Raw genomic sequence first — 25,900 nt, forward strand, 5'->3', positions numbered from 1 at the left:
TGGATTGTGAGAAGGACTGGACACTGCCTAACTTCTCCTTCCTTGGTACCCCTAAAACATCAGAGGGTACTTCTGGCCTTGATTTTCTTGGTTTTGGATTTGTTTGTTTGTTTGTGATAAATACCATTTCTATCTAAATAAGACATAGGTCAAGAATCCTGTCCTGAGATGTGGGAAAGGGAAGACCCTCACATCTGTTCCTGTCAGGCCCCCAATCAGGGGACTCGGGTGGTGTTCCTGTTATCTGCTCAAGAGCCCAAGGCTGTAAAAATACTTGTTCACTAAAAAGGTGTAAGTGTAAATGTTTATTTGATGTTTATAAGCATCTCTGTTGTTTACTGGGAACTTTGATTTTCTATGTGATATTCTGTGCTGGGTTGGGATTTTGGAATTCTGGGGTAATTTAAAAGGTATTTTGTGGCTTTTCTAGTAACATTTAAGGATGAAGCTCACAGTTCAAAGATTTAATGGCCCTTCCCCCTGCCTGTACTGAATTAGATAATACAGGCCAATACTAATTAAGGAAAACAATGGACCTTAAAATCCATAAAAATAGGCAGGAATGAAGCTGGTCTAATGTACTGAAAGGGTTTGGTCCTAGCGCATTCCCTTGAAAGAGGCCTGGTTGCTGAACCTGGTGAGGGCCATGGAATGAAACCCTCGCAAGATCTGAGAGTCACTGAAGCAGCCGGCCACCATGGGGCCCTGGTGCTCCTGCTGGTGCTCACACTCATCTGCAGTCTGGTGCCCATCTGTGTGCTGTGCTGACCGGGAGCCAGCCCGGAAGCCTCAGCCTTCTGCCAGAAAGTCCTGAGCCTGGTAAGCTGCTTTGTCGGAGGTGTGTTTCTGGCCACCTGTCTCCTGGACCTGCTGCCTAACTGTCTGCCATAGACGAGGCCCTGGCAGCCCTGCACGTGCGACCTGGGTCCATCACACCCACGTCCGGTCAGCGGACCCATCCATGATCCGGAAAGACTTCATTACCAAATGGAGCATCGATCGAGATCAACGCAACCTGCTATGGCATGCTCGACCTGCCCGATGCTAGTAACATTGAATAGACTTAGATAATGCCTGCATCTTCATGGACATGGCTCCAAAGAGACAAGGACAATTCATAGGAAGGTCAAAAAATAGACTTTAGTATCACATATTTAGTAGCAGAAGATGTGGCTGCCTAAAGCGGCCATGATGCCTATATTATGTTTCATTGTATTGATGTGTTATATTGACCTTTAATTCTCTTGCAGGTTTGAATGTATGTTGGCTGTCCTGGAAGGATACTATGTGGGGTGAACCCCAAAAAGTAAAAGGTGCCTAGCTGCCAAGAGGGCAGGTGCCCACCTGGGCAGGGAACAGTGCCCATCAGGTTTTGGTCTCTGTTGAGAGACAGCTAACAGTTGGCAGCCTGTATACTGCTTGCAGGCCTTTATGACCATGCCCATGTCAGGGGTAGTCTGAAAAACAGCCTGTTTAGAATAGAAGGTCTAAGGCATGGTTATGCATAGAAAGAAAATTTAATGCCAACAATTAAAAGGAATTAGCAAGGAAAGTCAGCAAATCTTAGAGTAGATCATTATGTCTTTCTTCTTATGTAATTCCTCCGAAAGTTGGCAATGCTAACATGGCAATACATTTCTTTGCATAAATTCAATAAGACCGGTTCCTAATAGTGATTTTATTAACGGAAAACTTTGACTGGAGTATCATGTTTTAAAGAGCCCTGTCTGAGCTCTAAAGACTTGAAGCCAGTAAGAATGCCACGAAGAAAGCCTGGTATCCTGCTTGGAAGCCCTGAAGATGGCTGGCGCTGGAGTGTCAGGCCAATACCCTACCATCACTGGCGGTTGGTAAGAAGGGGAGCAGTAGGAATGCCTCTACGTTCCTGCAAAACCCCCACACACTCTGGACCGCAATGGGTAGGAGAGCTACTGAAATGGGCCTTAAAGCCTGGAGCGTGGGCTCAGGTGGAATACAGGTGAAGAATTCACCTAACTCAGCAGATACTGCAGGCGGGCCTGATGGCAGCTGGATGGCGTGGCTTCCTGGCCCTACGGGGCACATTAAGATTCAACCATGAGATTCCAGCAAAGGTAGTCAATCACCATTCTTGTTGTGTTTATGCAAACATCAGGACAGTAAATAAATTAATCTTGATTTGGCTTTTTGATAGCCATGGAGGAATTTTAAGAAGAAAAATCCTATTTCAATAGAAATTGTTAAAGCTAAAATGGTTTCTTTCCCCTCCACCAGACCATTTGTTAAAATATGCCCAGTACGGGCCTCTAGCAACGGTGGAATCAGTCCGTCTCATGATTGAGCCGGAAGTTCCAAGACAAAGGGGGGAATGAAAGGGCGAGGGCTAGGTTGCCCCAGGGTGGGGGGCCACATCCTACTCTGCTAGCCACACCCAGGCGGCAGAGCACAGTTCTTTCTCCTCCCCTTTCTCCAACCCCCCCCTATATAACCGGTCTTCGGGCGGGGTTGGGGCGCTCAGCCATTTGGTTTTACCTTGATATGGATGGGGGGCCCAAGCTAGCTAGCTTGAATACAGATTCTTATGTTTTTACATCGAATTGGCTCCCTGATGTGGTTTCTTGGGAATCTTGAAATCTGGGCACAACACCTCCAGACAAACCAGCCAGTTCCCGAGTTTCCCCAAGCCGCCTTAATCTAAACCAGCTCTTTTTAACCCATGGTTTTATAAACTTGGATGGAAAAAAATTACATCTTCTTTTTTCATTAACCTCTGACTAGAATATCGCATTTCCTTCTATTATGGATGTAGGTAGCAAACCCCAGTAGCCTTAGCAGGCCCAGCGACTATCACCAGCAAGAATTACAGATATTTTCATTTCACGTAACAGGTACCGCAGGTGAGCCCCAAATGTCTTTGACCTTCATCACTTCTTTGAACTTACGGAAGTTATTGGACCTGCCGCTAGGTTTTATGGTTCAATGCATTAACAAGCACATCTGTTGCTGTGTCATAAATTTGAAATTAGCCTCTTGTCAGTTTTAGATATTGCAAATATCTTCTGTCCTCTGTCTGTTAACTGTCTCTCGGTGTCCTTTGTGGAGCAGAAGTCCTCAATTATGATGTAACCAAAGTAATAGATTTTTATCCTTAAGAATTTGTCCCTAGTCCCCAGATCCTAAAGTTATCCTTTTACATTCTGTTCTTTCTTTGAATATAGTTTTATCTTCCATCTTTGGGTCTTTAATCCCTCCAGAGTCCACTATGAATGTGGGTATTATGTAGGCACCTGATTTTGTTCCCTTTTCCTCTGTATTATGAACCAGCTTTCCCTGCTTGTCTTGAACTCTCGGTTTCTGCTCTCGCCACTGTCTTAAGATGCCACGTCTGCAGAGCACCATTGACCTCTTAATAGTCTCATTCTATGGGTTTTTTGAAAACCACTGTTCATCTCGTCCTCCATGCAGTTCTAGGCACTTTGGACCACTTCTGGGAGCTCTGTGTGCATGCCCTTTCTAAACTTTTTATTCTTGTCTGCTTTTTCTTTTTTTTGTCTCTTCCTCCTCTTTCATCCTGAGGGCTTTGCTGGCTTAACTTTCTCTTGCAGCTCTTAACAATGGGTGTAATTTAAGGCTCTATCCTTGTCTTTATTTTTATCCCTTGTAATTCCATCTTCTTTGAGAAATTCATCCATTTTCAAGATTTCAATACCTCCAGGTGAGTGACTGCCCTACCAGCAAATCCAGCCCTGACCTCTCTTGTGAATGCCAGTGACCAATTTCAAGCTCAAAATTGGACATGATTCAATATGTCTAAATTCAAATTAATCTTAACCGTGAAAGTAATTGTATACGATTGGCCTGTATTTTATACATTTCCAAATCCTCCAATATTCTAGCACAGTACCTTCTATAAACCAGATGTTCAATATATACTGTATTTTTTCAATGAATGAGATCTTATATGTTCAGCCATATTAAAACTCAAAGTTGAATTTTTTGGTTCAAATATTCGTGGTTCAGAAGATCACTTACCATTCCAGAGTGAAGTTCAGCTATTAGCTTTCTCCTTCCTTTGGAAGGGAGTGGCTGTCTCCTGGTTGGTCACGTCCGACTGTCTTCAGTGTTCCTCTCACTGAGATAGACGAGGGAGGGAGGAGCAGGGTTGGCACTGGCCAGAGCCATAGTCATTGAGCTATCCTGGAAAGATCATAGTTTTGGAGTCAGAAAGACCTGCCTTGAAATTCCATATCCTCCACTTATGAGGGCCTAGTTTTCTTATCGATAAAAGGGCGTAAGAAGGGTCAACCCAGATGGCTACGAGAGAATAAAAGAAACAACATATGCAAAGTGCCCAACAGGTGCTAAAAAGAACTGGGGGTCCCCTTCCCTTCTCCCTCTTTGCATCCCTCTCCAGCATTCAGCTGAAAGCGGAAGACAGAAGAGCTCTCAGGATAAACGATCCCCCTTATGAGGGCCCTGCACAACTGAAGTCAGACGGGAAGTCTCCTTAATCCGCACGGCATTCCCGTGCCTCTGTAAAGTAGGTTGAGGGGGGGCTACAGTCGTCTCCCCTTTACACTTTAAGAATTGGAAGTATCAAAATCCCAAGAGCAACAAATAAGCACTTTCCAGTTTACAGCAGCTCAGAACTCAGACTGTTGTGCAGGGAGCTCAGTGTTAACTTTTCAGCTGGCCAATGAAGGCGACAGTGTCAAACTCTCCATCCACCGTGATCCTGCTAGCTGACCTGGGCGGCACATTCCAGTCGCTGAGATTGAAAGTCACCACAAGCATCCCCAGTTCGTCTTGGGAACCCTTCCAGACCCCTCCTTGTTTTTCCACCCTGCTTCCTCCTTACTCGTAAATGTCTTGGTCTTCAACTCTCTTTGTTTTGGCTTCATGCTATGGTTCGTATCCTCCACCCATGTCTTTGCTGGATGGTCCTCTGGGCTTGACTCACTCTTCTGGCTCTCAACAGCCACACCGATCCAAGCCATTGCTTTTGGTCTTTGTCCCTCGGTCTCCCACACAGCTCCCATGGGTAAGGAGCGGTCCATCTGTCGGATCCGCTGGATCTGCCCCACCCCTCACCAGGACCACAAGGGTCGTGGTGGCCTGCCAGCTTCAAGGTGGCAGAATAAAGACTTTGCTGCTCCCCACTTTTAAAAACCACGCCAAAACAAACAGCCCAAGAAATGCAAACAAATGTATTATTTATTAAAGCAGAAGAAAACAGCAACCCCTGATCATACTCCATGAAATGGAGAGAGGAAGGGCAAAGCACTCCAGGTGAGTCTGAGGAACACCAGGCTAGACCTTAAAGACATTAGAGGGTTCATCTTATGCATTTCTTTACCCCCAGAGCTTAGCACAGGACTGGCAAGTCAAATCCTCATTCAATACTTCCTGAATGGATTACGTCACTTTATACGGATCACGTAACATATACTATATGTAATATTATCAGCATGTGAAGACATTTTTTACCGAAAGGAGACCTGTTAGAAATGTTTACTACATTGCTAATGGAGCGGCCATTGTTTCTATGAGAGAACGCGGGCCCTTCGAAACCCCTACACTGAGGAAGGGAACTCTAAGCATCACCCTTGCCCTAATGTTTAGCATTTCATTGCTTCAGATACTTTTAAAAACTCACAAAATCTGCTCTTTCCTTAGCTCAGTTTTCGTTTTTCATTATTTTAATGTGAACTTGATTCCTATGGAGGTCAGGACTTGATAATTACGTTCAGCCCTTTGCAATTATTCGTAAGGAACCAGGTAACAGCACTGACATTTAATATTTAATTGTTTTTGATCAGCATTAATTAGTTACAGATGCACACCAGATTCCCATTTAATTAAATACTCTTGGGAACATATTGTGGACTCAGGGATTCTAACCACATCAAAAAGTAAATGTTCAACTTTAAAAGTTAGGCCCTAGAGACCCAGGCATCCATGGAGAGGAAATTCCAGATGTCTAGCATTCTCCCTCTTTGCTCAGAAAGAAACCTCCTACTTGCAGCCCGCTGGAATCAAAACTCTTCGTGTTTCTGCTGGGAACTTCCAGGCGGTGGCCATCTCTTCTCTTCTTCTCACATCATCAGTGTTGCCCTCTCTACGGAATCATTCCCATGCACGTACAAACATGAGTAATGTCTCCCATCCACAAAACCCGCTATGGACTCCACTCCTTCTCAAGCTATTGCCCCTTTCCTCTGTCCCTCTTCGGAGAAACACTCCTTGAAAAGACTGTGTACACTTGCTGTCTCCAATCTTTCTCCTCCTAGTCTCTCTCAAACCCACTGTCTTCAGACTTTGGCTCTGACTCCTCCTAGGAAACTGTCCTTGTCCATGTAACCTAAATAACTTCGATGCTAAATCCAATGGCCAATTCTCCATGTTCATTTGACCCAGTTCATCATGTTCTCTTCCATGAAACATTTTCTTCATTTGGCTTCCAGGAAGCCATTTTTATTTTTGGTTTTCCTCCCACACATGATCATTCCTTCTCATTCTCCTTTGCTGATTCATCCTCCTCTCCCCAGCCTCTAAATGTTAGCATGTCACCAGGCTCAGTCCTTGGTCTAACTTTCTCCTTTGGCCATACGCATCCCATAGGTGAGCTTAGAGAAGCATATATATGCATTGAACTCCTCATTTTTATCTCCAGTAGCGACCTCTCCCCTGCTTACTCTGCATTTCCACTTGAAGGTTGGCTAAACCTGGGTTCCTTAGAAATCAGAGCCTGAGGCAATGCTCAGACATGAGCATACTCTATTTAAGAGGTGCGATTGCAGGGCAGAAAAGGAGGGAAGAGGGAAATCAGTCAGGGAACGAGGAAGAGCAAACACAAGGGGTACGTTATTAACCTAGTCATAGATTCACAAGAGAACACAGCTGGTGGCGAGGCCACCTGGGAACATCTCCAGAGGGCGAGGGTAGGATAGGGGGGACAACAGAGCTTTGGTGCTGCCTCTTGGGAAGGAGAAGGTATATTTCTGGCCTGTGGAAGGGAAATAGAATTCCTCTGTTGCTCCTTTTCATGTCTTGTCTCTCAATGATAAAAGTTTACTCCTGCATCTCTGGGTTGTAGTCTGTGACCTTTTTAGGCTCCTTAGAGATGCCAGTTCCCCCAGCTCTGGTTCAGAACGTAACCTGGGCTCAGAAATGTCAGAAGGATCCATAACCTGTGTGTCTGATCACTTGGGTCTGGTGCCTGGAGCTTTTGCATAATGGAGGTGAGCTAGAGCCTGGCCTTCACCTGAGGGAGACTGAGACAGCTGGTGGTCTTATCAGGAGACCATTAATTGTGGTGGCCAGGGCTCCTCTTTGAGTAGGCAGTCAAGGGGGTTAGGAGGAGAGGGGGTTGAGGAAATATGGGGCACCACATAAATTGGGTCTACTAGGCAGCTCCAAACTTAACCTAGCCAACATTGACATCCTAATTCTGTTCTCCCATACAAACTTCTTTCTCCATTTTTACCATCTCACTGTTACTCCCATCTTTCTGTTTGCCCACACCACACATCTGAGAACATTCTTTTTTTCTCTTTTTTTAATATATTTCATTGGTTTTTTACAGAGAGGAAGGGAGAGGGATAGACAGTTAGAAACATCGATGAGAGAGAAACATCAACCAGCTGCCTCCTGCACATCCCCTACTGGGGATGTGCCCGCAACCAAGGTACATGCCCTTGTCCGGAATCGAACCTGGGACCCTTCAGTCCGCAGGCCGACGCTCTATCCACTGAGCCAAACCGGTTTTGGCTGAGAACATTCTTAACTCCTTTATTTTTCCCCGCCTCAAATCCCACATCTCATCTTTCGGCAAATCCCATAAGTTCTACCTTCAGAAGATATCCAGAAGCCATCCTCTTCTCACTGCCTCCTTTTCCATCATTCTTAGGTGACTGGAATAGTCTTCCTACCTAGCTCTCTGCCTTTGCCTCTGTCCCAACATTCTCAGTACAATGGGCAGAGTTGTCCTTATCAAACACAAGTGAGAGGTGTCAACTCCTTCTCTCAAAACCCTCTACTGTCTTCCCATCTCACTCAGAGTAAAACCGGAGTCTTTGCCCTGGCCTACAAGGTTCTGTACCATCTGCTTCCGCCATCCCTCTGACTTCATGTCCTGTTTGCACACTCTGTTCCAGTCATGCTGTGCCTCTACAGTGCCAAGCAGACCCCACACTGCACCCCCTGGGCCTTTGTACTTGCTCCTTGTGCCTATAAAACTCTCCCTTCAATGATCTGTATGGCTTGTTTTCTCAGTCCTTCAGAGCCTTTAACCTCTACTAGTATTTCCACTTCTTTTCAGCTAGAGAAGGCTCCATGGGGGAGAAAAAGGGGCTGAAGGATGGAAAAGATAAGGAAAACAGAAGGAAGGAGTGACTTCTTCAGGAGCTTGTTGGGAAACCCAACACAATTGCAGGAATAGTTTGGCCAACAAGGAGACCTTACATATGGGAGAGGAACAAAAGACTTGAAGGGGGAGTGAAACCGTTCTCAAAGGCTTTGAATGTTCATTAAAGAGCTAAGTGATTTTTCCATAGACATAGGCATCCAACTGAGAATCAGAGTCAGTTCATTCATGTTTCCACTGAAAAATGTCTTCCAACCAGGGCCTCTGAATCAGTGTTTGTTCTGGTGGTCTAACCATGTCCATAAAGGAAGCAAGAAAAACCAGCAGTGACAAAGGAGCAACAGAGCTCAGAAAAGTATCTGTCCCTGAGAAGAATTTTCCAGTGAAAGTTGATGGGAGAGGATGGTCTTCCCTAGAGCCACTGTTTGAGAGCTTACATATCCAACTGCGGGTTGGAAATGGGATTTCAAAACCAACCCAACAGGAAGAACAGGGGCAGGTCGGTGTTCTCTTTTGATACTCTTGGCTCAGGCCTACCTGGCTCAGCCTCTCAGATCTCTTGATAACCAATGTTGTGAGGTCAAAGAGGTCAGTGAATGTGGGCGCCACTGCCCTCTGCTGGAGGGACTGGCATCCTCCCCAAGACCTGTGTTTGGCTCCAAGTCAATACAGTGGGGCCTTGACTTACGAGTGTCCCGACTAACGAGTTTTTTGAGGTACCAGCTGTCTCTTGGCCGATTTTTTGCATTGAGTTGATAGAGTAATTTGAGTTAACGAGCTCCTTAACGAGCTCGGTCTCGGAACGAATTAAACTCGTAAATCAAGGCCCCACTGTAGTTCTTAACCTTCTTTGAATTCTGGTTTCCTCTAAGACTCTGAGGAAAGCTATGGACTCAAGGAAGAAAAAAAGATATGCACTCATACATAAATATTTATATAGCATTTCAAGGTTTCATGGAAAGACCCTCTGCAACCCGCCCATCAACTTCCCAGATAAAGGTGTGACTTTAGAAGCAGACAGATCTAAGTGCCAGTTCAGGGCTAAAACACCCATCTCTTCTGTGAGACACAGAAATTAAGAAGAGGTTACCTAGCATATTTTCTGCCAAGAATGCCTCCCCTCAACCTTGGATCCCATATTTAGAAATATTTTCTCTACCAAACAAATTGCACTGACCAAGAAATCCTTTTTTATTATTATTATTAACCAGACAGAATGGGCAAGTGATAGCCATAACCTCATTATGGCTGAGTTCATATAACCCAGGTAAAAATCAAAGCTAACTTGACATTAAATTAGCCAGGGGAGCTGTATTGTGAACAAAGGTATGGTATTGGTTGGCCTTTGAAATATTAATACTCCAACTATGATTATTATACTTGCACCAACTCTCACTCACACCAGCTCTCACTCTCAAGCTCCCATGCTTAAATCCAAACTCATTCAGTGAAGCTATTTTTCTCAAACTCATGCTCTTTCACAAATCCATGTATCTGGAGTTTGAGTGTACCTTCAACTGCAGGTAAATGCAGAAAATGTGGCTTCCAATGCACTTTCTAAGCATTCCCTCAGACTCAAACTCTCTCTAAGGTCAATTCAAACATATACTGAGCACAAAGCTACAGTTCAATCCTCTCTGGTTGTTACTTTTAAGCTTGTGTCCCACACGGGGGCCCACTGGCTTCAAAGGCAGGCCACATGAGAACACAGAACATCGACCAGGCTGGAGAGGCTGTTTGCAGAGTGAGCTAAAGATGAATACCAGAGGACTTGGATCTCAGCTAAAGGACAGTATTCCAGTTACTGAGCTATCAGCAAGTGGACCTTTTGAAAGTCATGATCTTCTTCGAAAAGGTTTTTCGTGTGTGAAACATGAACTTTTACCCAGTCATCCTCTTGAATTATCAGAAAAAAATTTCCAGCTCAACCAAGATACAATGAATTTTTCCACACTGAGAAACATCCAGGGTCTATTTGCTCCACTAAAATTGCAAATGGAATTCAAGGCAGTGCAACAGGTTCAGCGTCTTCCATTTCTCCCAAGCTCAAACCTTTCACTGGATATTTTGAGGGGCAATGATGAGACTATTGGATTTGAAGATATTCTTAATGACCCATCACAAAGTGAACTAATGGGAGAACCACACTTGATGGTGGAATATAAACTTGGTTTACTGTAATGCAGTGAGCTGATCATGGAAATGGAGGGGCTACATCTTGTTTATAGTCATCTTTTTACTACAATTTTATGTATACAACATTAAAAGTACTGACACATGAAAAAAAAAAAAAGAACACAGAACATCAATTAAACACCACTTAGTACCTGGTTTGGCTAGTGCTGGCGATGTAAAGTTGAAAAAGACATCATTCCTGCTCCTCGTGCGTTGATTGATTCGTACGTTCATTCAAGAACTATTAAGTAAATGCGTGCAAGGTACCAGACACTGTGCTAGCACTAGCAATCTATAATAATAAAAGCATAATATGCTAATTAGACTGGGTGACCTTGTGGATGAAGCCGGGGCTGTGAGGGCTGAGCTCCTTGCACGAATTTCGTGCATCAGGCCTCTAGTATAATGATAATCAGACAAGTGAAGTCCCTGTTCAATGAAACTTACCATCTGGTGGGAGAAATGGGTTGAGGGTGGTGAGAGGACAGGAGTAAATAAATAGAGAAGACAATTGCAAATTGTGATATGCACTAGGATGGAAACAAGGGGATGGGTAGGGCCAGATAGGGAATAGAGGTGGGGAAAGGACCTCTCCTAGGTTTAGAAGTCAGAGTCCTGGCAGGAAACACGTGGTACAGTCAAAATGGGAAAATGGAAATTTAATGAAGTTACTATTTCCAAAGCAAGAGGGATGCTAATACCTTGAAGTAACAGTGGGAGCCATCACCAGCATTAGGCCCAAAGGTATAAGGGGAAGAAGCAAATGCGAGGATTTGAAGGAAGAGCTGATAGGGAGGTCCATTTGATGAGAGCTGCTACATGTATACACCCACCAGTTAGCCGCAGAGTAGACTGGGAACCAGCTCTCCTGATAGCCAATCTAGTGTGTTCCCTGCTAGGTTAGTACCGCAGACTGGATGGCTTAAGACAACAGAATGTAACGTAATACTGTATAACAATGAAACAAGAATGAACCATACTCACAGCAACATGGATGAATCTTAAAGCATAATAATGGGCAAAATAAGTCAAATACCATATAGACCAGTGATGGCGAACCTTTTGAGCTCGGCGTGTCAGCATTTTGAAAAACCCTAACTTAACTCTGGTGCCGTGTCACATATAGAAATTTTTTGATATTTGCAACCATAGTAAAACAAAGACTTATATTTTTGATATTTATTTTATATATTTAAATGCCATTTAACAAAGAAAAATCAACCAAAAAAATGAGTTCGCGTGTCATAGGTTCGCCATCACTGATATAGACTGTGTGATTCTATTTATGGAAAGTTCAAAAACAGGTAAAATTAAACCATATTGTTAATGAGTAACAAAGAGTCAGGATAGTGGTTATGCTAGCAGGGAGGAAGGACACACTGGCGAGTGGGCTCCTGACGTGCTAGTGATGTTCATTTTAAAACAATTTATTTGTTGCATTGTATTTGTTTTTAGCACTTTTCTGTATGCTTGTTATATTACCTGCACGAGTAAAAAAAAAGCGGGGGGAGGGGCGTCTGGACTTTGGAACCAAACAAAGAAGCTGTTTGACTCTGGACACATTACTGAAGGTGCAAAACAGTATAAGACCCCCCTTGGAGAAAGAAGATATGAAACAAAAAAATGTGAATCTCTCTTTAAGAATTAGTTTTTTAAAAAATAAAAGAATTAGTGTTTAATTGAAGAGAAACTGAAAAAAAAATCCCACTGGAATCTAAAAGTCCTTTATGGAGGTGCTATGCTATAAAATATTCTAATCTGTGTTAATGAAGCTGGATTTACAACCTAGTAAACTAAACAAAGAGTTTACGTTGAGTTGATTAACCAGCTGGGACTAAAATCAGTGTACTTAGGAGACAGTTTTTGCTTTTTCATTTTTCTTCTCTCCAGTGTAAAAAGATGCTGGCTCTCTTGTTGTGAAATTGCTTTATTACAAGACTGTCTTAACCCACTTGAAAGGCAACTTCTATTTTTGTGAAACTTGTTCCATACACGTTAGAGAATTCCTAATGATAATAATAATGACTTATGCAGCATTCCAACTGGGAACCAAGTACTACTTCAGGCAGATTGCAGTTATTGAAACATTTTGACATGATACTATCATCCTTTAAATATTTCTTTATGCCCCAGCTAGTTTGGCTCAGTGGATAGAGCGTGGGCCTGCAGACGGAAGGGTCCTGGGTTCGACTCCGGTTAAGGGCACATGCCTGGATTGCTGCTCGATCCCCAGTTGGGGGCATGCAGGAGGTAGCCAATCAATGATTCTCTCTCATTGGTGTTTCTAACTCTCACTCCCTCTCCCTTCCTCTATGAAGTCAATAAAAATATATGTATTTAAAAAAATAAAATAAATACTTCTTTACTTCGTGACACAAGAAGTTGTTCCAGGGTCATCCCATATTTTCTTTACTCCAGCCCTGGACTCTCAGTTGTTTTTCCAAAGAGCCCTAGATTCTTTTAGTAGAGAATGGTATTTAGAGCCAAGATCTAGGCTTGCTTATTGCTACGGGTGTGTCATTGCCTTCAGGGCCTCTCAGCAAACAAGATCAGGAAATACACACACACACACATACACTTTTGTATCTATTTCTATTATATTAAGTGCCATGTGTTCATGCTCATACATTGAATTCCAGTCCAACAGCAAAGAGTTCTTTCATGCTTTCCCCCTTTTCATGTTTGTAACTCCCTTCTCTAGCACCAAGATATCTGTGTGGTTTTTTTAAACATTTTGAATGTAAAAAAATTTATAATGTGTGTATTGCTATTTTTTAAAATATTGTTCTCACTTGTATTGGTCTTTGTTTTCCAAGAACTATCAAAACTCCAGAGTTTTCATTTATTTTATTCACTCAACCAACACACATTTATCAAGCAGATACTATGTGTCAGATAATGTTCTCCTGCTAGGGATATAGCAGTGAATAAAACATTGTATTGGAAAAAGAACCATGGAAAGAGAATGATAGATACAGAGCTAGGAAATGGCAAAGCTGGGATCTGAACCCAGACAGCCTGGCTCCAGACTTCATACTATACCATCTGCCTCTGATTGCTTTTGTAATTTGCTCTCTGCCTTCCACAAAACTTTACAGCTCTCTTGGATCCAATAAAAATGCCTCTGTCTGTTTCTAAATCTATTCAATGCATCTTCCACATTACTTAATTTCCCTGATACTCAGTTTCGAAATCTGTAAAAATACATTAATCTCAACCTGCTGTGAGGAAAAGTGAATTATATGAGATGCCTGGTGCTACTTGTGACACATCAGAGGTATTTAGTGAAGTTAAGTTTCCTTTTCCATTTCAACATAAATGCTACACTATAAAGTTCTTCCGGGACAAAGACTTTTTTCTCTCCCTCATTCAATCAAACATTTATTTATACATCCATTTATTCTTACATCCATTCAAAAAGCATTTATTGAAAATCCAATATATACCAGGTTCTTTGCTAGTTGTGGGGGATCCAGCAAAGCACAGCCTCCAATTCTCACGGAGCTCACAGTCACATCCAAGAGACACACAGTTTCAATATAATCTGATATGTAGCTCAGATGAGAAGAAGGGTGGCCATGGAAGAAGCCTTCTTGAAAGAAGGGACTCCATCATAGCAAGGACTAATGCAGCAGTTCTGCTGTTAAAGTTGCCAAAGACAGACGAAAAAAATAAATGGGCGAATGAATTTGATTCAGTTCAACAAATCTTTCATAGAAGACCTGACTGCCCAAGGGATTGCGCTCTGAACTGGGAGTGTGCAGGTGGGGAAGGGGCAGCCCAGGCTCTTAATGAGCTTCTAGTTTTCCTAGATATAAACTTCTATAAGGAGATATTTCAATACAATGTAGCAAATTATAGGAGTAGGCAAGCTCCTGGGACAACAAAATGATGAATGGGGCTCTAAGGTCTCTTAAGGTAGGCTTCTTAGAATGGACTTGTTGAAGCTTGGATATATCCAACAGATGTATGGGAGTCATCTAATCAAAGGAATAATAGGGTCAAATTGATATTTGTTTGTAGGATGGAGGATGAAAATGAGGAAGGAAGACTAAAATCAGTTATACCAGCAAGGAGGCTGAATTAAGAATGGGAAGCTTGGGGTAGACATTTGATATGTAGAATTTGACAGTTGTGCAATTACTCAGAGCACTGATGGAAGGAGCCCTGCAAAAAAACACTCTTCTTTTTTTAAAAAAAAATACTTTTATTGATTTCAGAGAGGAAGGGAGAGGAAGACAGAAACATCAATGATGAGCATCATTGATTGTTGGCTGCCTCCTGCAAGCCCCACACTGGAGATCCGAGCCCACAACCCGGGGCATGTGCCCTAGCCTGGAATTGAACCCTGACCTCCTGGTTCATAGGTCAATGCTCAACCCCTGAGCCACGCGGGCGGGGCTGAAACAACACCCTTTAAGCAGCCGGCAGAGAAAAGGCAGCCCCGGAAGAACACCCAAAGAGAAGAGCCAGAGGACCAGGAAAGACTAGTGCACTGCGTGTCCAAACGAATAAAGAGAAGGCAGAGACAAGGAGGATGAGGAAGGTGGGAGCAGTTGTGTCCAATGCTGTACAGAGTTCCAAAAAGCCTCCATTGGATTGGCAGTAGGTGACCTTGCCAGAGCAGTTCCTATGTAAGTGGTGCAGGTGGAAGTTTCATTGCAATAGGAAAAGTGAAGGTGAGGAAGTTAAATGAATGAATAAATCACGCGCTGTGCCCTCACTTGTCTTGGGAATTTCCAGGGCCCACGTCGGGAGTTGGTGCGGAACAAGGACCTTCCAGACAGGGCTCTGGGTGCCAGCTAGGAAACCTGTCAGCCTCACAACCCTTTAGGTAGGCTCGGCTCCAAGGTCAGGGTCACCTCGGGCCTCCCAGCAACCCGTCACCTTGACAACCAACTGAAAAAAACTGGTAGAAACGGAAGCAGTCAGATCATCTCGCGATATCTGGTACGCCGACGCGGGTCTTTCAGGCCTGGGAACCGCGGCCAACTCTCGCGAGACTTGCCTGGAGTCGGAGCGCGGGGCCGGGCCGTGGGGAAAGCCGAGCTCCGGTGGGAAACATGTCGGATTCAGAGCTCGGCAGGAAGTTGGACCGGTGCTTGGCGGATACGGTCGTCAAGATAGGTAAGGGCTTTTCTCCCCTGGCAGGCCCGGCCCGGAGTCGGGCAGCCAGCTCTAGGCTCCGCTGACCGGGAGGGCGGAAGGGAGGCTCCGAGAGAGGTCAGGCCGCCCGGCCTGCCCCAGCCCCTCAGGCCAGGGCGAGTTGCCCAAGCCCGGGCGGAGGTCACTCGGGCGGTGGGGGATCTGGGCCGCAGGCGCCTCGGCCACGCCCGCGCGGGAGGAGTGGAGTTGCAGCCCCGAAGAGGGGGGTTGGTTGGCAGGCGGCAGGAGAGGTGTGGAGCTCTTCGAGTGAAAAACGGTATGAAGGGCACAGCCTTGTGCCAGCGGCTCAACATCCTATCCTCCCCGGGGCCGCCGCTCCCGCGCGGGGAGTGCAGCCTGGTCGGGAGGCCACCTCCCACCCCAGCGGAAACTGCAGTTCCTTCTAAAGAAGGTCATCGGGAGCCCTTTGCAGACACTGCCAGGCCCTAACGTGAGTGGCTGTCACTCCCGAGTTGTAACCTGATTTATCGGCGTCAGAGGAGTCCAGGGCCTGAAACTGGAGACACAGCGATGGGGATCTGGAGTGAGAATTGCCCTGGGAAGGGAGACATTGGCCACTTTGTCGTCCTTGATGTAACTCCGTGTAGCCTTTTCACATGTGCTCAGGGACGACACAAATGATGAAGTCCCTGCAGGGAGGGAAGGGGAAAGAGGGAAATTCCTTTACCGAGTGAATAGGAAGGTGCCAGACACTGCTGGGTGCCCAGCTTTACACATTACCTCATACAGGTCATGAAATGGAGAAGGGAGTCGGGAGAAGGGATTTGCCCAGGGTCTAATAAATAGCAAAGTTGGGAATTTATCCAAAGGTTTCTGGCTTCAAGTCCCCTGCTCTTTGATACTCATTTTTATTTTCAAATTTGATATTTTTTTTGTATGGAAATCTTAAAGAGTGTTCAAGAAGGTGATTCTTGAATGAAAATATAGGAAAATAAGATTGTGAGCTTCATGAGAGCAGGGATGTTTTTGGTTTATTCACTGCTGTATCCCCACCCCCGAAGAATGCTTAATAAAAATTGTTGAGAAGAGTGAATAAATGAAGTAATGTATTACAGGTACCACTTCACTCTTAGATTCACTACTTACCAGCTGTGTGATTCGGAACAAAGTTATTTAATTTCTCCATGCCTGTTTCTTCATTTGTAAAATAACAATCAAAATTATTACTATCTCTCGGAGTTGTTGTGAGGATTAAATAAGTTAAAGTAAAGGCTTGAGTCTGACTCACTTATTAAGAATGGGTTAAGTTGTAAGTGGTCAGAGAAATACACAGTTTTTGTTAGTGTTAACAGTTGACACTTAAGAGAGAAAATGTAACACATAGATATGAAATGACCAAAGTAATGACCAAACAGTACAATGTAGTAGTTAAGAATGAGAGGTAGATGCCCAGCTGGTTCGGTGGTTGAACCAGGAGTTGATTCCCAGTTGGGGCACAAGCCTGGGTTTCGAGCTACATTCCCTGTGAGGGGCGTACAGGAGGCAGTTGATCAATGAATCTGTTTCATCGTTGATGTTTATATCTCTCTCTTCCTCTCTGAAATAAATAAAAATATATATATTTAAAAAAAAAGAATGGGAGGTAGACAGAGTTGAGTTTGAAATAACCCACTCTCGCTCTTCACTCCCATCCGCAGTAGTTTTGTAGCTTTGGGTAAGGTCTTCCTTAAATGGGAACAGAGACAGATTTACCTAAAAGGATTGTAAAGAGTGGAGGTCAGAAAAATATATAAGATACTTAGCATTGCCGAAGCCGGTTTGGCTCAGTGGATAGAGCGTCGGCCTGCGGACTGAAAGGTCCCAGGTTCGATTCCGGTCAAGGGCATGTACCTGGGTTGTGGGCTCATCACCAGTGGGGGATGTGCAGGAGGCAGCTGATCGATGTTTCTCTCTCATCGATGTTTCTAGCTCTCTATCTCTCTCTCTTCCTCTCTGTAAAAAATCAATAAAATATAATTAAAAAAAAAAAGATACTTAGCATAGTGCCTGGTGCTATGTATTTAGTAAATGGTGGTAGTAATTGTTGATACTAATAATGTTTTGCCAGTGATGATCACGTGAGACAGTGTGTAGTGTCATTGTCATTCATGAGTGGGACATTGGTGGAGGGTATGGCATACACGAGTAAAATAATTAAATGAGGCATGGTAATGTATGATTACAGATAAAAATTAAAATGAGTAATTCAGACTCTTTGCTGTAGTGCTATTATAAGTCCAATAAATGGAGTGATGGGTCAAGGTCATGCAGTAAGAGTTTGCAAGGGAAATGGGCGTTTAGCTGACATTTGGAGAATGACTTGGACATGGATAGTCAGGGAAGATGGAAGAATTTGATCAGAGGCCTAGTTGAACTTACATAGAGGAGGAAATTGAAGCATGGAAAGATTAAGTCTTAGAAGTGGAGGAGCTGGATTAAAACCCAGACATTGTAATTTTAGCACCCCTGTTCCCCAAAGAGGGCTGGTTTAGGTGGAGTCAGAACTGTGAAATGTCTTGGAGAGATTCTACTTTGTCTTCAAGGCTTTTGCGTTGCCCTTGACTTTTTCACATGCATTCTGTAGATTCAACGCCTCTGTCTTATATTAAATCTATTACTTTCTGCTTCCAGGGCTCATTACACCTAGGCTGGCGGGGAATCATGGGATGGTTTTATTTTGTATTTTTTAATATATTTTTATTGATTCAGAGAGGAAGGGAGAGGGAGAGAGAGACAGAAACATCAATGATGAGAGAGAATCATTGACTGACTGCCTCCTGCACGCCCCTTACTGGGGATAGAGCTTGCATCCTGGGTACATGCCCTTGAGGGGAATTGATCCTGGGACCCTTCAGTCTGCAGTCTGGTGCTCTGTCCACTGAGCAAACCAGCTAGGGCTATGGGATGGTTTTAAATAAGAAATATCTAGCAAGCTCTGGGCCAGTCAGTGGGCAAAGAGAGAAGCAGAAGACATTTCACTGCCCTTAACAGGGAATTGATGTGATATAATGAAATTTTTCTGATTGTTCTAGTGATGTTTTATACCAAACAGATTGGGAGTAGAGGAGACAAGCAGTACTGTAAATGTGAAGTGACAAAAATCTGAACTGTTAGACTGGAAAGGAATATTTGAGAAACTCCTAACTTTTCTTCCCATTTATAAAATGAAAATAGTATAACCAACCCACTTCCTAGGCCAGCAAAGTGACAAGTACATAGTAGGAAGTCAGTAAATGCTGTTTTCTTTATTTTCCCTCCAATTGGTTAACTTTGCCGATCTTCATTTCTTATAAAGATGATACCAAGGTTAGAACTTGGATAAGTGGTAATGTTATTGATCAGAATTTGGAAGTGAACCAGGAGGGGTGCCTGCACACCTCTTTTATACCAAATAACATATAATTCTTAGTAACTGATTATGTTTAGCAGGAGGAGACTACAGGGAGAAAAAAGGTCATGATTTTGGTTGCTTTTCTGCTTACATAGTTAAATTTAGGATGATAATCGGGAAGTTGAACAGGGATTTTTAATTTTGAGGGGGCAGCTGAGTTCTTATTTTGAGGGGGTTGTCCCTTTAGTGATGAACTTAGAGATAGGGCATAAGAGAGGTGAAACATGGAAGTCTAATTTTGGAAGGCTTTATTTACTACTCTGAGTAGTCTTTGAGACTGCGGGATGAACTCTTCTGTAGTGAGTGTATTAGTTCCTGTTCCTTTAGGCCAGTGGTTCTCAACCTGGGGGTCGAACGACCCTTTCACAGGGGTTGCCTAAGACCATCGGAAAACACATATATAATTACATATTGTTTTTGTGATTAATCACTATGCTTTCATTATGTTCAATTTGTGACAATGAAATTGGGGGTCACCACAACATGAGGAACTGTATTAAAGGGTCTCCGCATTAGGAAGGTTGAGAACCACTGCTTTAGGCAGAGATGTAACAGAACTTTTTAAACCTCTTTGCTACATGCTTTTCTGGTGCTTCAGAATGGAAATGGAGACTCAGGAAATAAGAAACCTGTCATAAGAAAGAGATGTTTTAGAACAGAGGTCGATAACCAGTGGTCCCTGAGGTCCGAAAGGTTGGCAACCCTGTTTTAGAAGATTTAGGCAGGGAAGAAGGCCACTGCAGGCTTTCAGTTACATACTGATACTTTTATACTCTACCTTGATAGATACTGAAGGGAAGCCAAGATGAATGGACAGCTCCCTTTGTGAGCACTTCTCTGTTTTGCTAAAGCCTTTTGTTTCTTTCCAACTTGTTTGCTTTGGGGGGGGGGGGGGGGGGCTATTTTAATTGCTCATGTTTGGTTTACCAGTGGTTCTCAACCTTCCTATTGGCGCGACCCTTTAATACAGTTCCTCATGTTGTGGTGACCCCCAATTTCATTGTTACAAATTGAACATAATGAAAGCATAGTGATTAATTACAAAAACAATATGTAATTATATGTGTGTTTTCCGATGGTCTTAGGTGACCCCTGTGAAAGGGTCGTTCGACCCCCAAAGGGGTTGCGACCCACAGGTTGAGAACCGCTGGTTTAGACATTTGCACAGATGAGTTAAATAGCTCTCATACTCGTGTATTTTAGGCAGTGGTTTTTATTTATTTATTTAATTTTCTAAATAGTTTGATTTTTTAGAAGAGAGGAAGGAGAGGGAGAGAAACATCAACATGACAAGGAAACATTGATCAGTTGTCTCCTGTATGCACCCAAATGGGGAATCGAACCCATAGCTTGGGTATGTGCCCTGACTGGGAGTTGAACCCACCACCCTTTGGTGTATGGGATGACACTCCAACCAACAGAGCCACACAGGCCTTAACTATTTTTAAGAGTACAGTTAAGTGGTAGTATTAAGTAATTCATAATATTGTGCAGTCATTACCATTATCCATCTCCGTAACTCTTCATCTTGTAAAACTGAAATTCTGTACCCATGTAGTAATGACTCCCCATTCCTGCCTCCCCCAGCCCTTGGCAACTACCATTCTGCTTTTTGACTATTCTAGGGACTCCGCCTAAGTAGAATTATACAGTGTTTGTCTTTTTCATTCTGGCTTATTTCACGTTGCATAATACCCTCAAGCTTCATTCATGTTGTAGCATATGTCAGGATTTCATTCCTTTTTAAGGCTTCATAATATTCGTGTGTATGTGTGTGCGTGTGTGTATGAACATTTTGTTCATTCACCTGTTAATGGACATTTGGGTTGCTTCCACATTTTAGCTATTGTGAATAATGGTGCTACGAACATGGGTATACAACTATCTCCCTCCCTCCATCCCTCCTTCCCTTCTTCCTTCCTTTTCTTCCTCCCTTCCTCCCTGCTTCCCTCCCTCTCTCCCTCTTTCCCTTCCTTCTTTCCTCCCCCTACTGTCTTCTTGATAGTAGATATTCTAATGGGTATCTCTTTGCAGTTTGATTTGCATTTCCCTAATGATTAAGGGTGTTGAGCATCTTTTCATGTGCTTATTGACCATTTATATATCTTCCTTGGAGAAATGTCTTTTCAAGTCCTTTGTTCATTTTTGAATCATTTTTTATTGTTGTGATTTAGGAGTTCTCTATATATTTTGGATATTATTAATTCTTTATTAGATATATGGTTTGCAAATATTTTCTCCCATTATGTGGGAGGTCTGTAGATAGTAAAATTTATTGATAGTCTTTTGATGGACAACATTTTCAAATTTTCATGACGTTCAGTTTGTCTATTTTTTCTTTGTTGCCTGCGCCTTTGGTGTCTGAGCAGGAAAAACTCCATTTCTCTTTTACTCATATACTCACAGTACTTCTGATATCAGATGTGTGGTTTTTCCACACCAAGTAATCCTCTGACACCAGCTGGGTTGGTGGCCTATAATTCATTTTAATTCTGATACTAACTGGAATTAGCACAGACCCCACAGGGCTTTGTCCCATAAGACTGATGACTAGCCCCCATCCTGAAGCTACTCCGGAGCTCGCTAAGAGTAGCCTCATTACAACAAAAGACACTATCACCCAGGAAATTTCAAGGGATTTAGAAGCTCTATTTCAGGAACTAGGGACAGAGATCTATACAAATATCTACACTAATAAAAGAGAAACATGGTAATTGGCGTACGACCGCTACCCTTCCCATTGGCTAATCAGTGAGTATATGCAAATTAACTGTCAGCCAAGATGGCGGCCGGCAGCCAGGCAGCTGGAAGCGAACATGAGGCTTGCTTGCTGCAAACTCACTCGCCACCTGGAAAACAGCCCTCAGCCCCTCAGCCAGACTGGCCAGGCACCCCAGTGGGGACCCGCACCCTGATCCAGGACAGCCTCCAGGGCAAACCAGCCGGCCCCCACCCATGCACTAGGCCTCTATTCTATATAGTAAAAGGGTAATATGCCTCCCGGCACCGGGATCAGCGTAACAGGGGGCAGCACCCAAACCCCCTGATCGCCCTGCAGCTCTGTGTGTGACAGGGGGCGGGGCCACAACCTCCCTATCCGCCCTGCTCTGTTCATGACAGGGTGCAGCACCCCAACCCCCCCCCCCCCCCCCCACGGGCCCTGCTCTGTGCCTGATAGGGGGGAGCTCCCCAATCCCCTGATCGGCCCTGCTCTGTGTGTGACAGGGTGCGGCGCCCCAACCCCCCCCCCCCCCCCCCCCCCCCCCCCCGCCGCACCTATGGGCCCTGCTCTGTGTGTGACAGGGTAGAGCCATAACCTCTCCATCAGCCCTGCCCCGAGTGTGACAGTGGCGGCGCCCCAACCCCCTGATCGGCCCTGCTCTGTGGGTAATAGAGGGTGGCGCCCCAACCCCGCTCCACGGGCCTTGCTCTGTGTTTGACAGGGTAGAGCCATAACCTCCCCATTGGCCCTGCCCTGAGTGTGACAGGGTGCAGCGCCCCAACCCCCTGATCTGCCCAGCTCTGTGTGTGACAGGGGGCGGTGCCCCAACTCCCCTATCGGCCCTGCTCTGTGAGTGACAGGGAGGAGCTCCCCAACCCCCTGATGGGCCCTGCTCTGTGTGTGACAGGGGGCAGCGCCCCAACCCCCTGATTGGCCCTGCTCTGTGAGTGACAGGGGCAGTGCCCCAACCCCCTGATTGGCCCTGCTCTGTGCATCACAGGGGGTGGCGCCGCAACCTCCCCATTGACCCTGCCTTGAGTGTGATAGGGGGCGGTGCCCCAACCCCCCAATCAGCCCTGCTCTGAGCCTGACCAGGGGCTGCACCTAGGGATTGGGCCTGCCCTCTGCCATCCAGGAGCAAGCCTAAGCCAGCAGGTCGTTATCTCCTGAGGGGTCCCAGACTGCGAGAGGGCACAGGCCGGGCTGAGGGACCTCTCCTTCCCCCCCGAGTGCACAAATTTTTGTGCACCAGGCCTCTAGTATATCTATAATAATAAAAGTGTAACATGCTAATTAGACTGAACGACCTTCCTTCCTTCTGGACGACCACGCTACAACACCCACTGGCACCAGGCCAGCCAAGGCGGGTGCGATGTGATTGGTCTGGGGCCGGCCATCGCCCCATGATCACCCTGCAGAGGGAAGCCCAGGCCACCTGCTGGCGGGGCGGTGGCAGGTGTGCGGGGCCTCCCTCGCAGAGGGAGCTGGGGTCCTGGGTGCTAGAGGGGAGCTAGAGGGAAGCCGGTGCCGGCAGCTGGGGGAAGGAAGGCCTACTCTTGCACGAATTTCATGCATCGGGCCTCTAGTATATATATATTTTCCCTACCATTTTACAGTGTTGTATTCAAGAACTCATTGCCAAATCTAATGCAACAAAGCCTTTTCCCTGTGTTTTCTTTAAGAGTTTTATAGTTGTATCTTCAAGCCATATTGAGTTAATTTTTGTATATGATGTCAGGTAAGGAAGGGTCCAGCTTCATTCTTTTGCATATGGATATCCAGTTTTCCCAACACCACTTGTTGAAAAGACCGTTCTTTCCCCATTAAATGGTCTTTGCATCCTTGTAAAAAATCATTGGACCATACTAGTATATGTAAGGGTTTATTTCTGGGTTCTCTATTCTATTTCATTGGCCTATATATCTTTATGCCAGTATCACACTGTTTTGATTACTGTAGCTTGGTAGTAAATTTTGAAATCAGGAAGGGTGAGTCCTTTAGGTTTGTTCTTTTTCAAGATTATTTTGGCTATTCAGGGTTCCTTGAGATTCCATATGAATTTTAGGATGGGTTTTTCTGTTTCTGCAAAAATATGTCGTGGGATTTCGATAGGGATTGTATTGAATCTGTAGATCATTTTGGGTAGTATTGACACATGTTAACAAATAATATTCTATGGTATGGATATACCAAATTTTGTTTATCTATTAGCTAATGCACATTTGCTTTTTTTAAAAATTATTTTTATTGATTTCAGATTGAAAGGGAGAGGGAGAGAGAGAGATAGAAGCATCAATGATGAGAATCACTGATTGGCTGCCTTCTGCACGATTCCTACTGGAGATTGAGCCCACAACCCGGTCATGTGCCCTTGACCGGAATCGAACCCGGGACCCTTCAGTCCACAGGCCGACACTCTATCCACTGAGCCAGACCAGCTAGGGCAACTAATGTACATTTGCGTTGTTCACCCTTTTTTTGTATTATGAATTATGCTGCTATTACCAAGTGTATGAGTCTTTATGTAGACATATGTTTTCATTTGTCTTGGATATATAACTAGGAGTGGAAATGCTAGATTGTATGCCAACTCTGTGTAACATTGTGCTCTTGTTAGAGGAGAGTTTTCTGTTAGTATTATAACATAATGTAATTAGTCACTATATGTTAAGCTGAAGAGTGAGATGGTTGAATTTCTGATTTCAGAAAGATCACCGAAGTAGCATGAGAATAATAAATTGGAAAGGATCAGAATGAAGAGAGATGGGTTATAAAATAATGCAAAATCATGCCAAAGGTTATCAAATTAGAGGAAATAAGATGAGGGCAGGAGTGGAATGGAGACAGAATTAATGATGACAGTACAGTGGTAATATTTATAGCCTTTGGAATGCAGGCTCGTGAGTGGGAGGAGTCAGGGGTGATGCAAAGCCTATGTAAATGGTGAATAGTGTTGTGGTTGACCAGTAAGAGAGGCAGGAGGGGAGCCCCAGTAACATTTTGTAGTTTTTTAATTTCTGGCATGTCTTGAAATAGGTCATTGGTTACATACAGCTCAGTCAACAGTTATGAAAGTTGTTACTTTGCCATGCATTCATCTTCTTGAAAAGAAAGGGTTTGGCCGCCTTCCTTCCTTGTTAAGAAAGTAGGACAGTAAATAACTTAGCAGCCGACCTGCCTTGGAATTAAATTGCAGATTTTGTGTATTCATCCATTAATCAATTAAATGTAGTTAAATTTATTGTTTCAAGCCCATTTAATGTTAAAAAAATACACTGAAAGAGGCCTTGAATAAAGTTATGGAAAAAGAAAGCAAATTATTGTTCTTCTTTAAGTATCAGTTCATCTGATAAATGCGGGCTACCACAAAGTATTGGTGGCTCACCAAAAATTGCTTTTTGGTGGCCTGTGTTTGCAAACTGATACATCTCAATTTCAGGGGGCAATATCAATTAGGCTAAACTAAAATACTTCAAAGGGTCTTGGTTGTTTTTAGGTTTGGGTTTCAAATTAGTACATGTTAATTGGTGAAATAGTAGCCATGTATTGTTTGTTATATGTATTGCTAAACAGTGTTTATATGTATTTCTAAACAATTTTTAAACAAATATAAAAATACTTTTTCTGTTTGCAGTAGCAATATATGAATAATGGAACATTGTGCTCTTATTAGAGGAGAGTCTTCTGTTAGTATTATAAATGAATGTAATTAGGCACTATATGGAACTTGAAAACATTTAAATTTTTGTCTGGCTGTGGTTTTATGCTTTCCTAAAATGTGGGCTGAAACAGTTTATTAGTAAATATGCTGAATTGCTTTCTCTGGCAAGTGCATTTTAGTATTGAATCCAAGTAAAAATACAAATATTTACTTATAAAAGTCATTTGGTGTGGTAATATTTTTACTACGGCCATTGACCCACTAGTGAAATGTTAGGGCATTGCTGGATTGGATCCTGTTTATTTAAAAGCCAAGAGAGGGAAAGAGAGAGGAAGCTAACATTAATTTAATGCCTGTTATTTGCCATCATATTTAGTATACTAACATATTACCTCTTTTTACTCTCCTAGCAACTCAGTGAGGAAGTTTATCTCTGTTTTTCCAGCAAGAAAAATAATGCTC

At 43.8% G+C, this 25,900-nt stretch overlaps 1 protein-coding gene and 1 pseudogene across 1 annotated transcript in view; both read left to right on the forward strand.

Moving 5' to 3' along the window:
* Window positions 1-10,069: 10,069 nt before the first annotated feature.
* LOC139001641 (proteasome maturation protein pseudogene) lies at window positions 10,070-10,614 on the forward strand (annotated as a pseudogene).
* Window positions 10,615-15,513: 4,899 nt separating this feature from the next.
* Window positions 15,514-25,900, forward strand: part of MICOS10 (mitochondrial contact site and cristae organizing system subunit 10) — a 30,145-nt gene continuing 19,758 nt past the window's right edge. Inside the window, exon 1 of the mRNA XM_070404226.1 lies at window positions 15,514-15,646. Within this exon, the coding sequence (XP_070260327.1) occupies window positions 15,583-15,646 (64 nt within the window). The 5' untranslated portion in view covers window positions 15,514-15,582. The remainder of the gene's footprint in view (window positions 15,647-25,900) is intronic.

The sequence above is a fragment of the Myotis yumanensis genome, unplaced genomic scaffold, assembly GCF_028538775.1.
Source record: "Myotis yumanensis isolate MYYU_CA2020_CCGP unplaced genomic scaffold, mMyoYum1.0.hap1 SCAF_2, whole genome shotgun sequence".
Taxonomy (NCBI): domain Eukaryota; kingdom Metazoa; phylum Chordata; class Mammalia; order Chiroptera; family Vespertilionidae; genus Myotis; species Myotis yumanensis.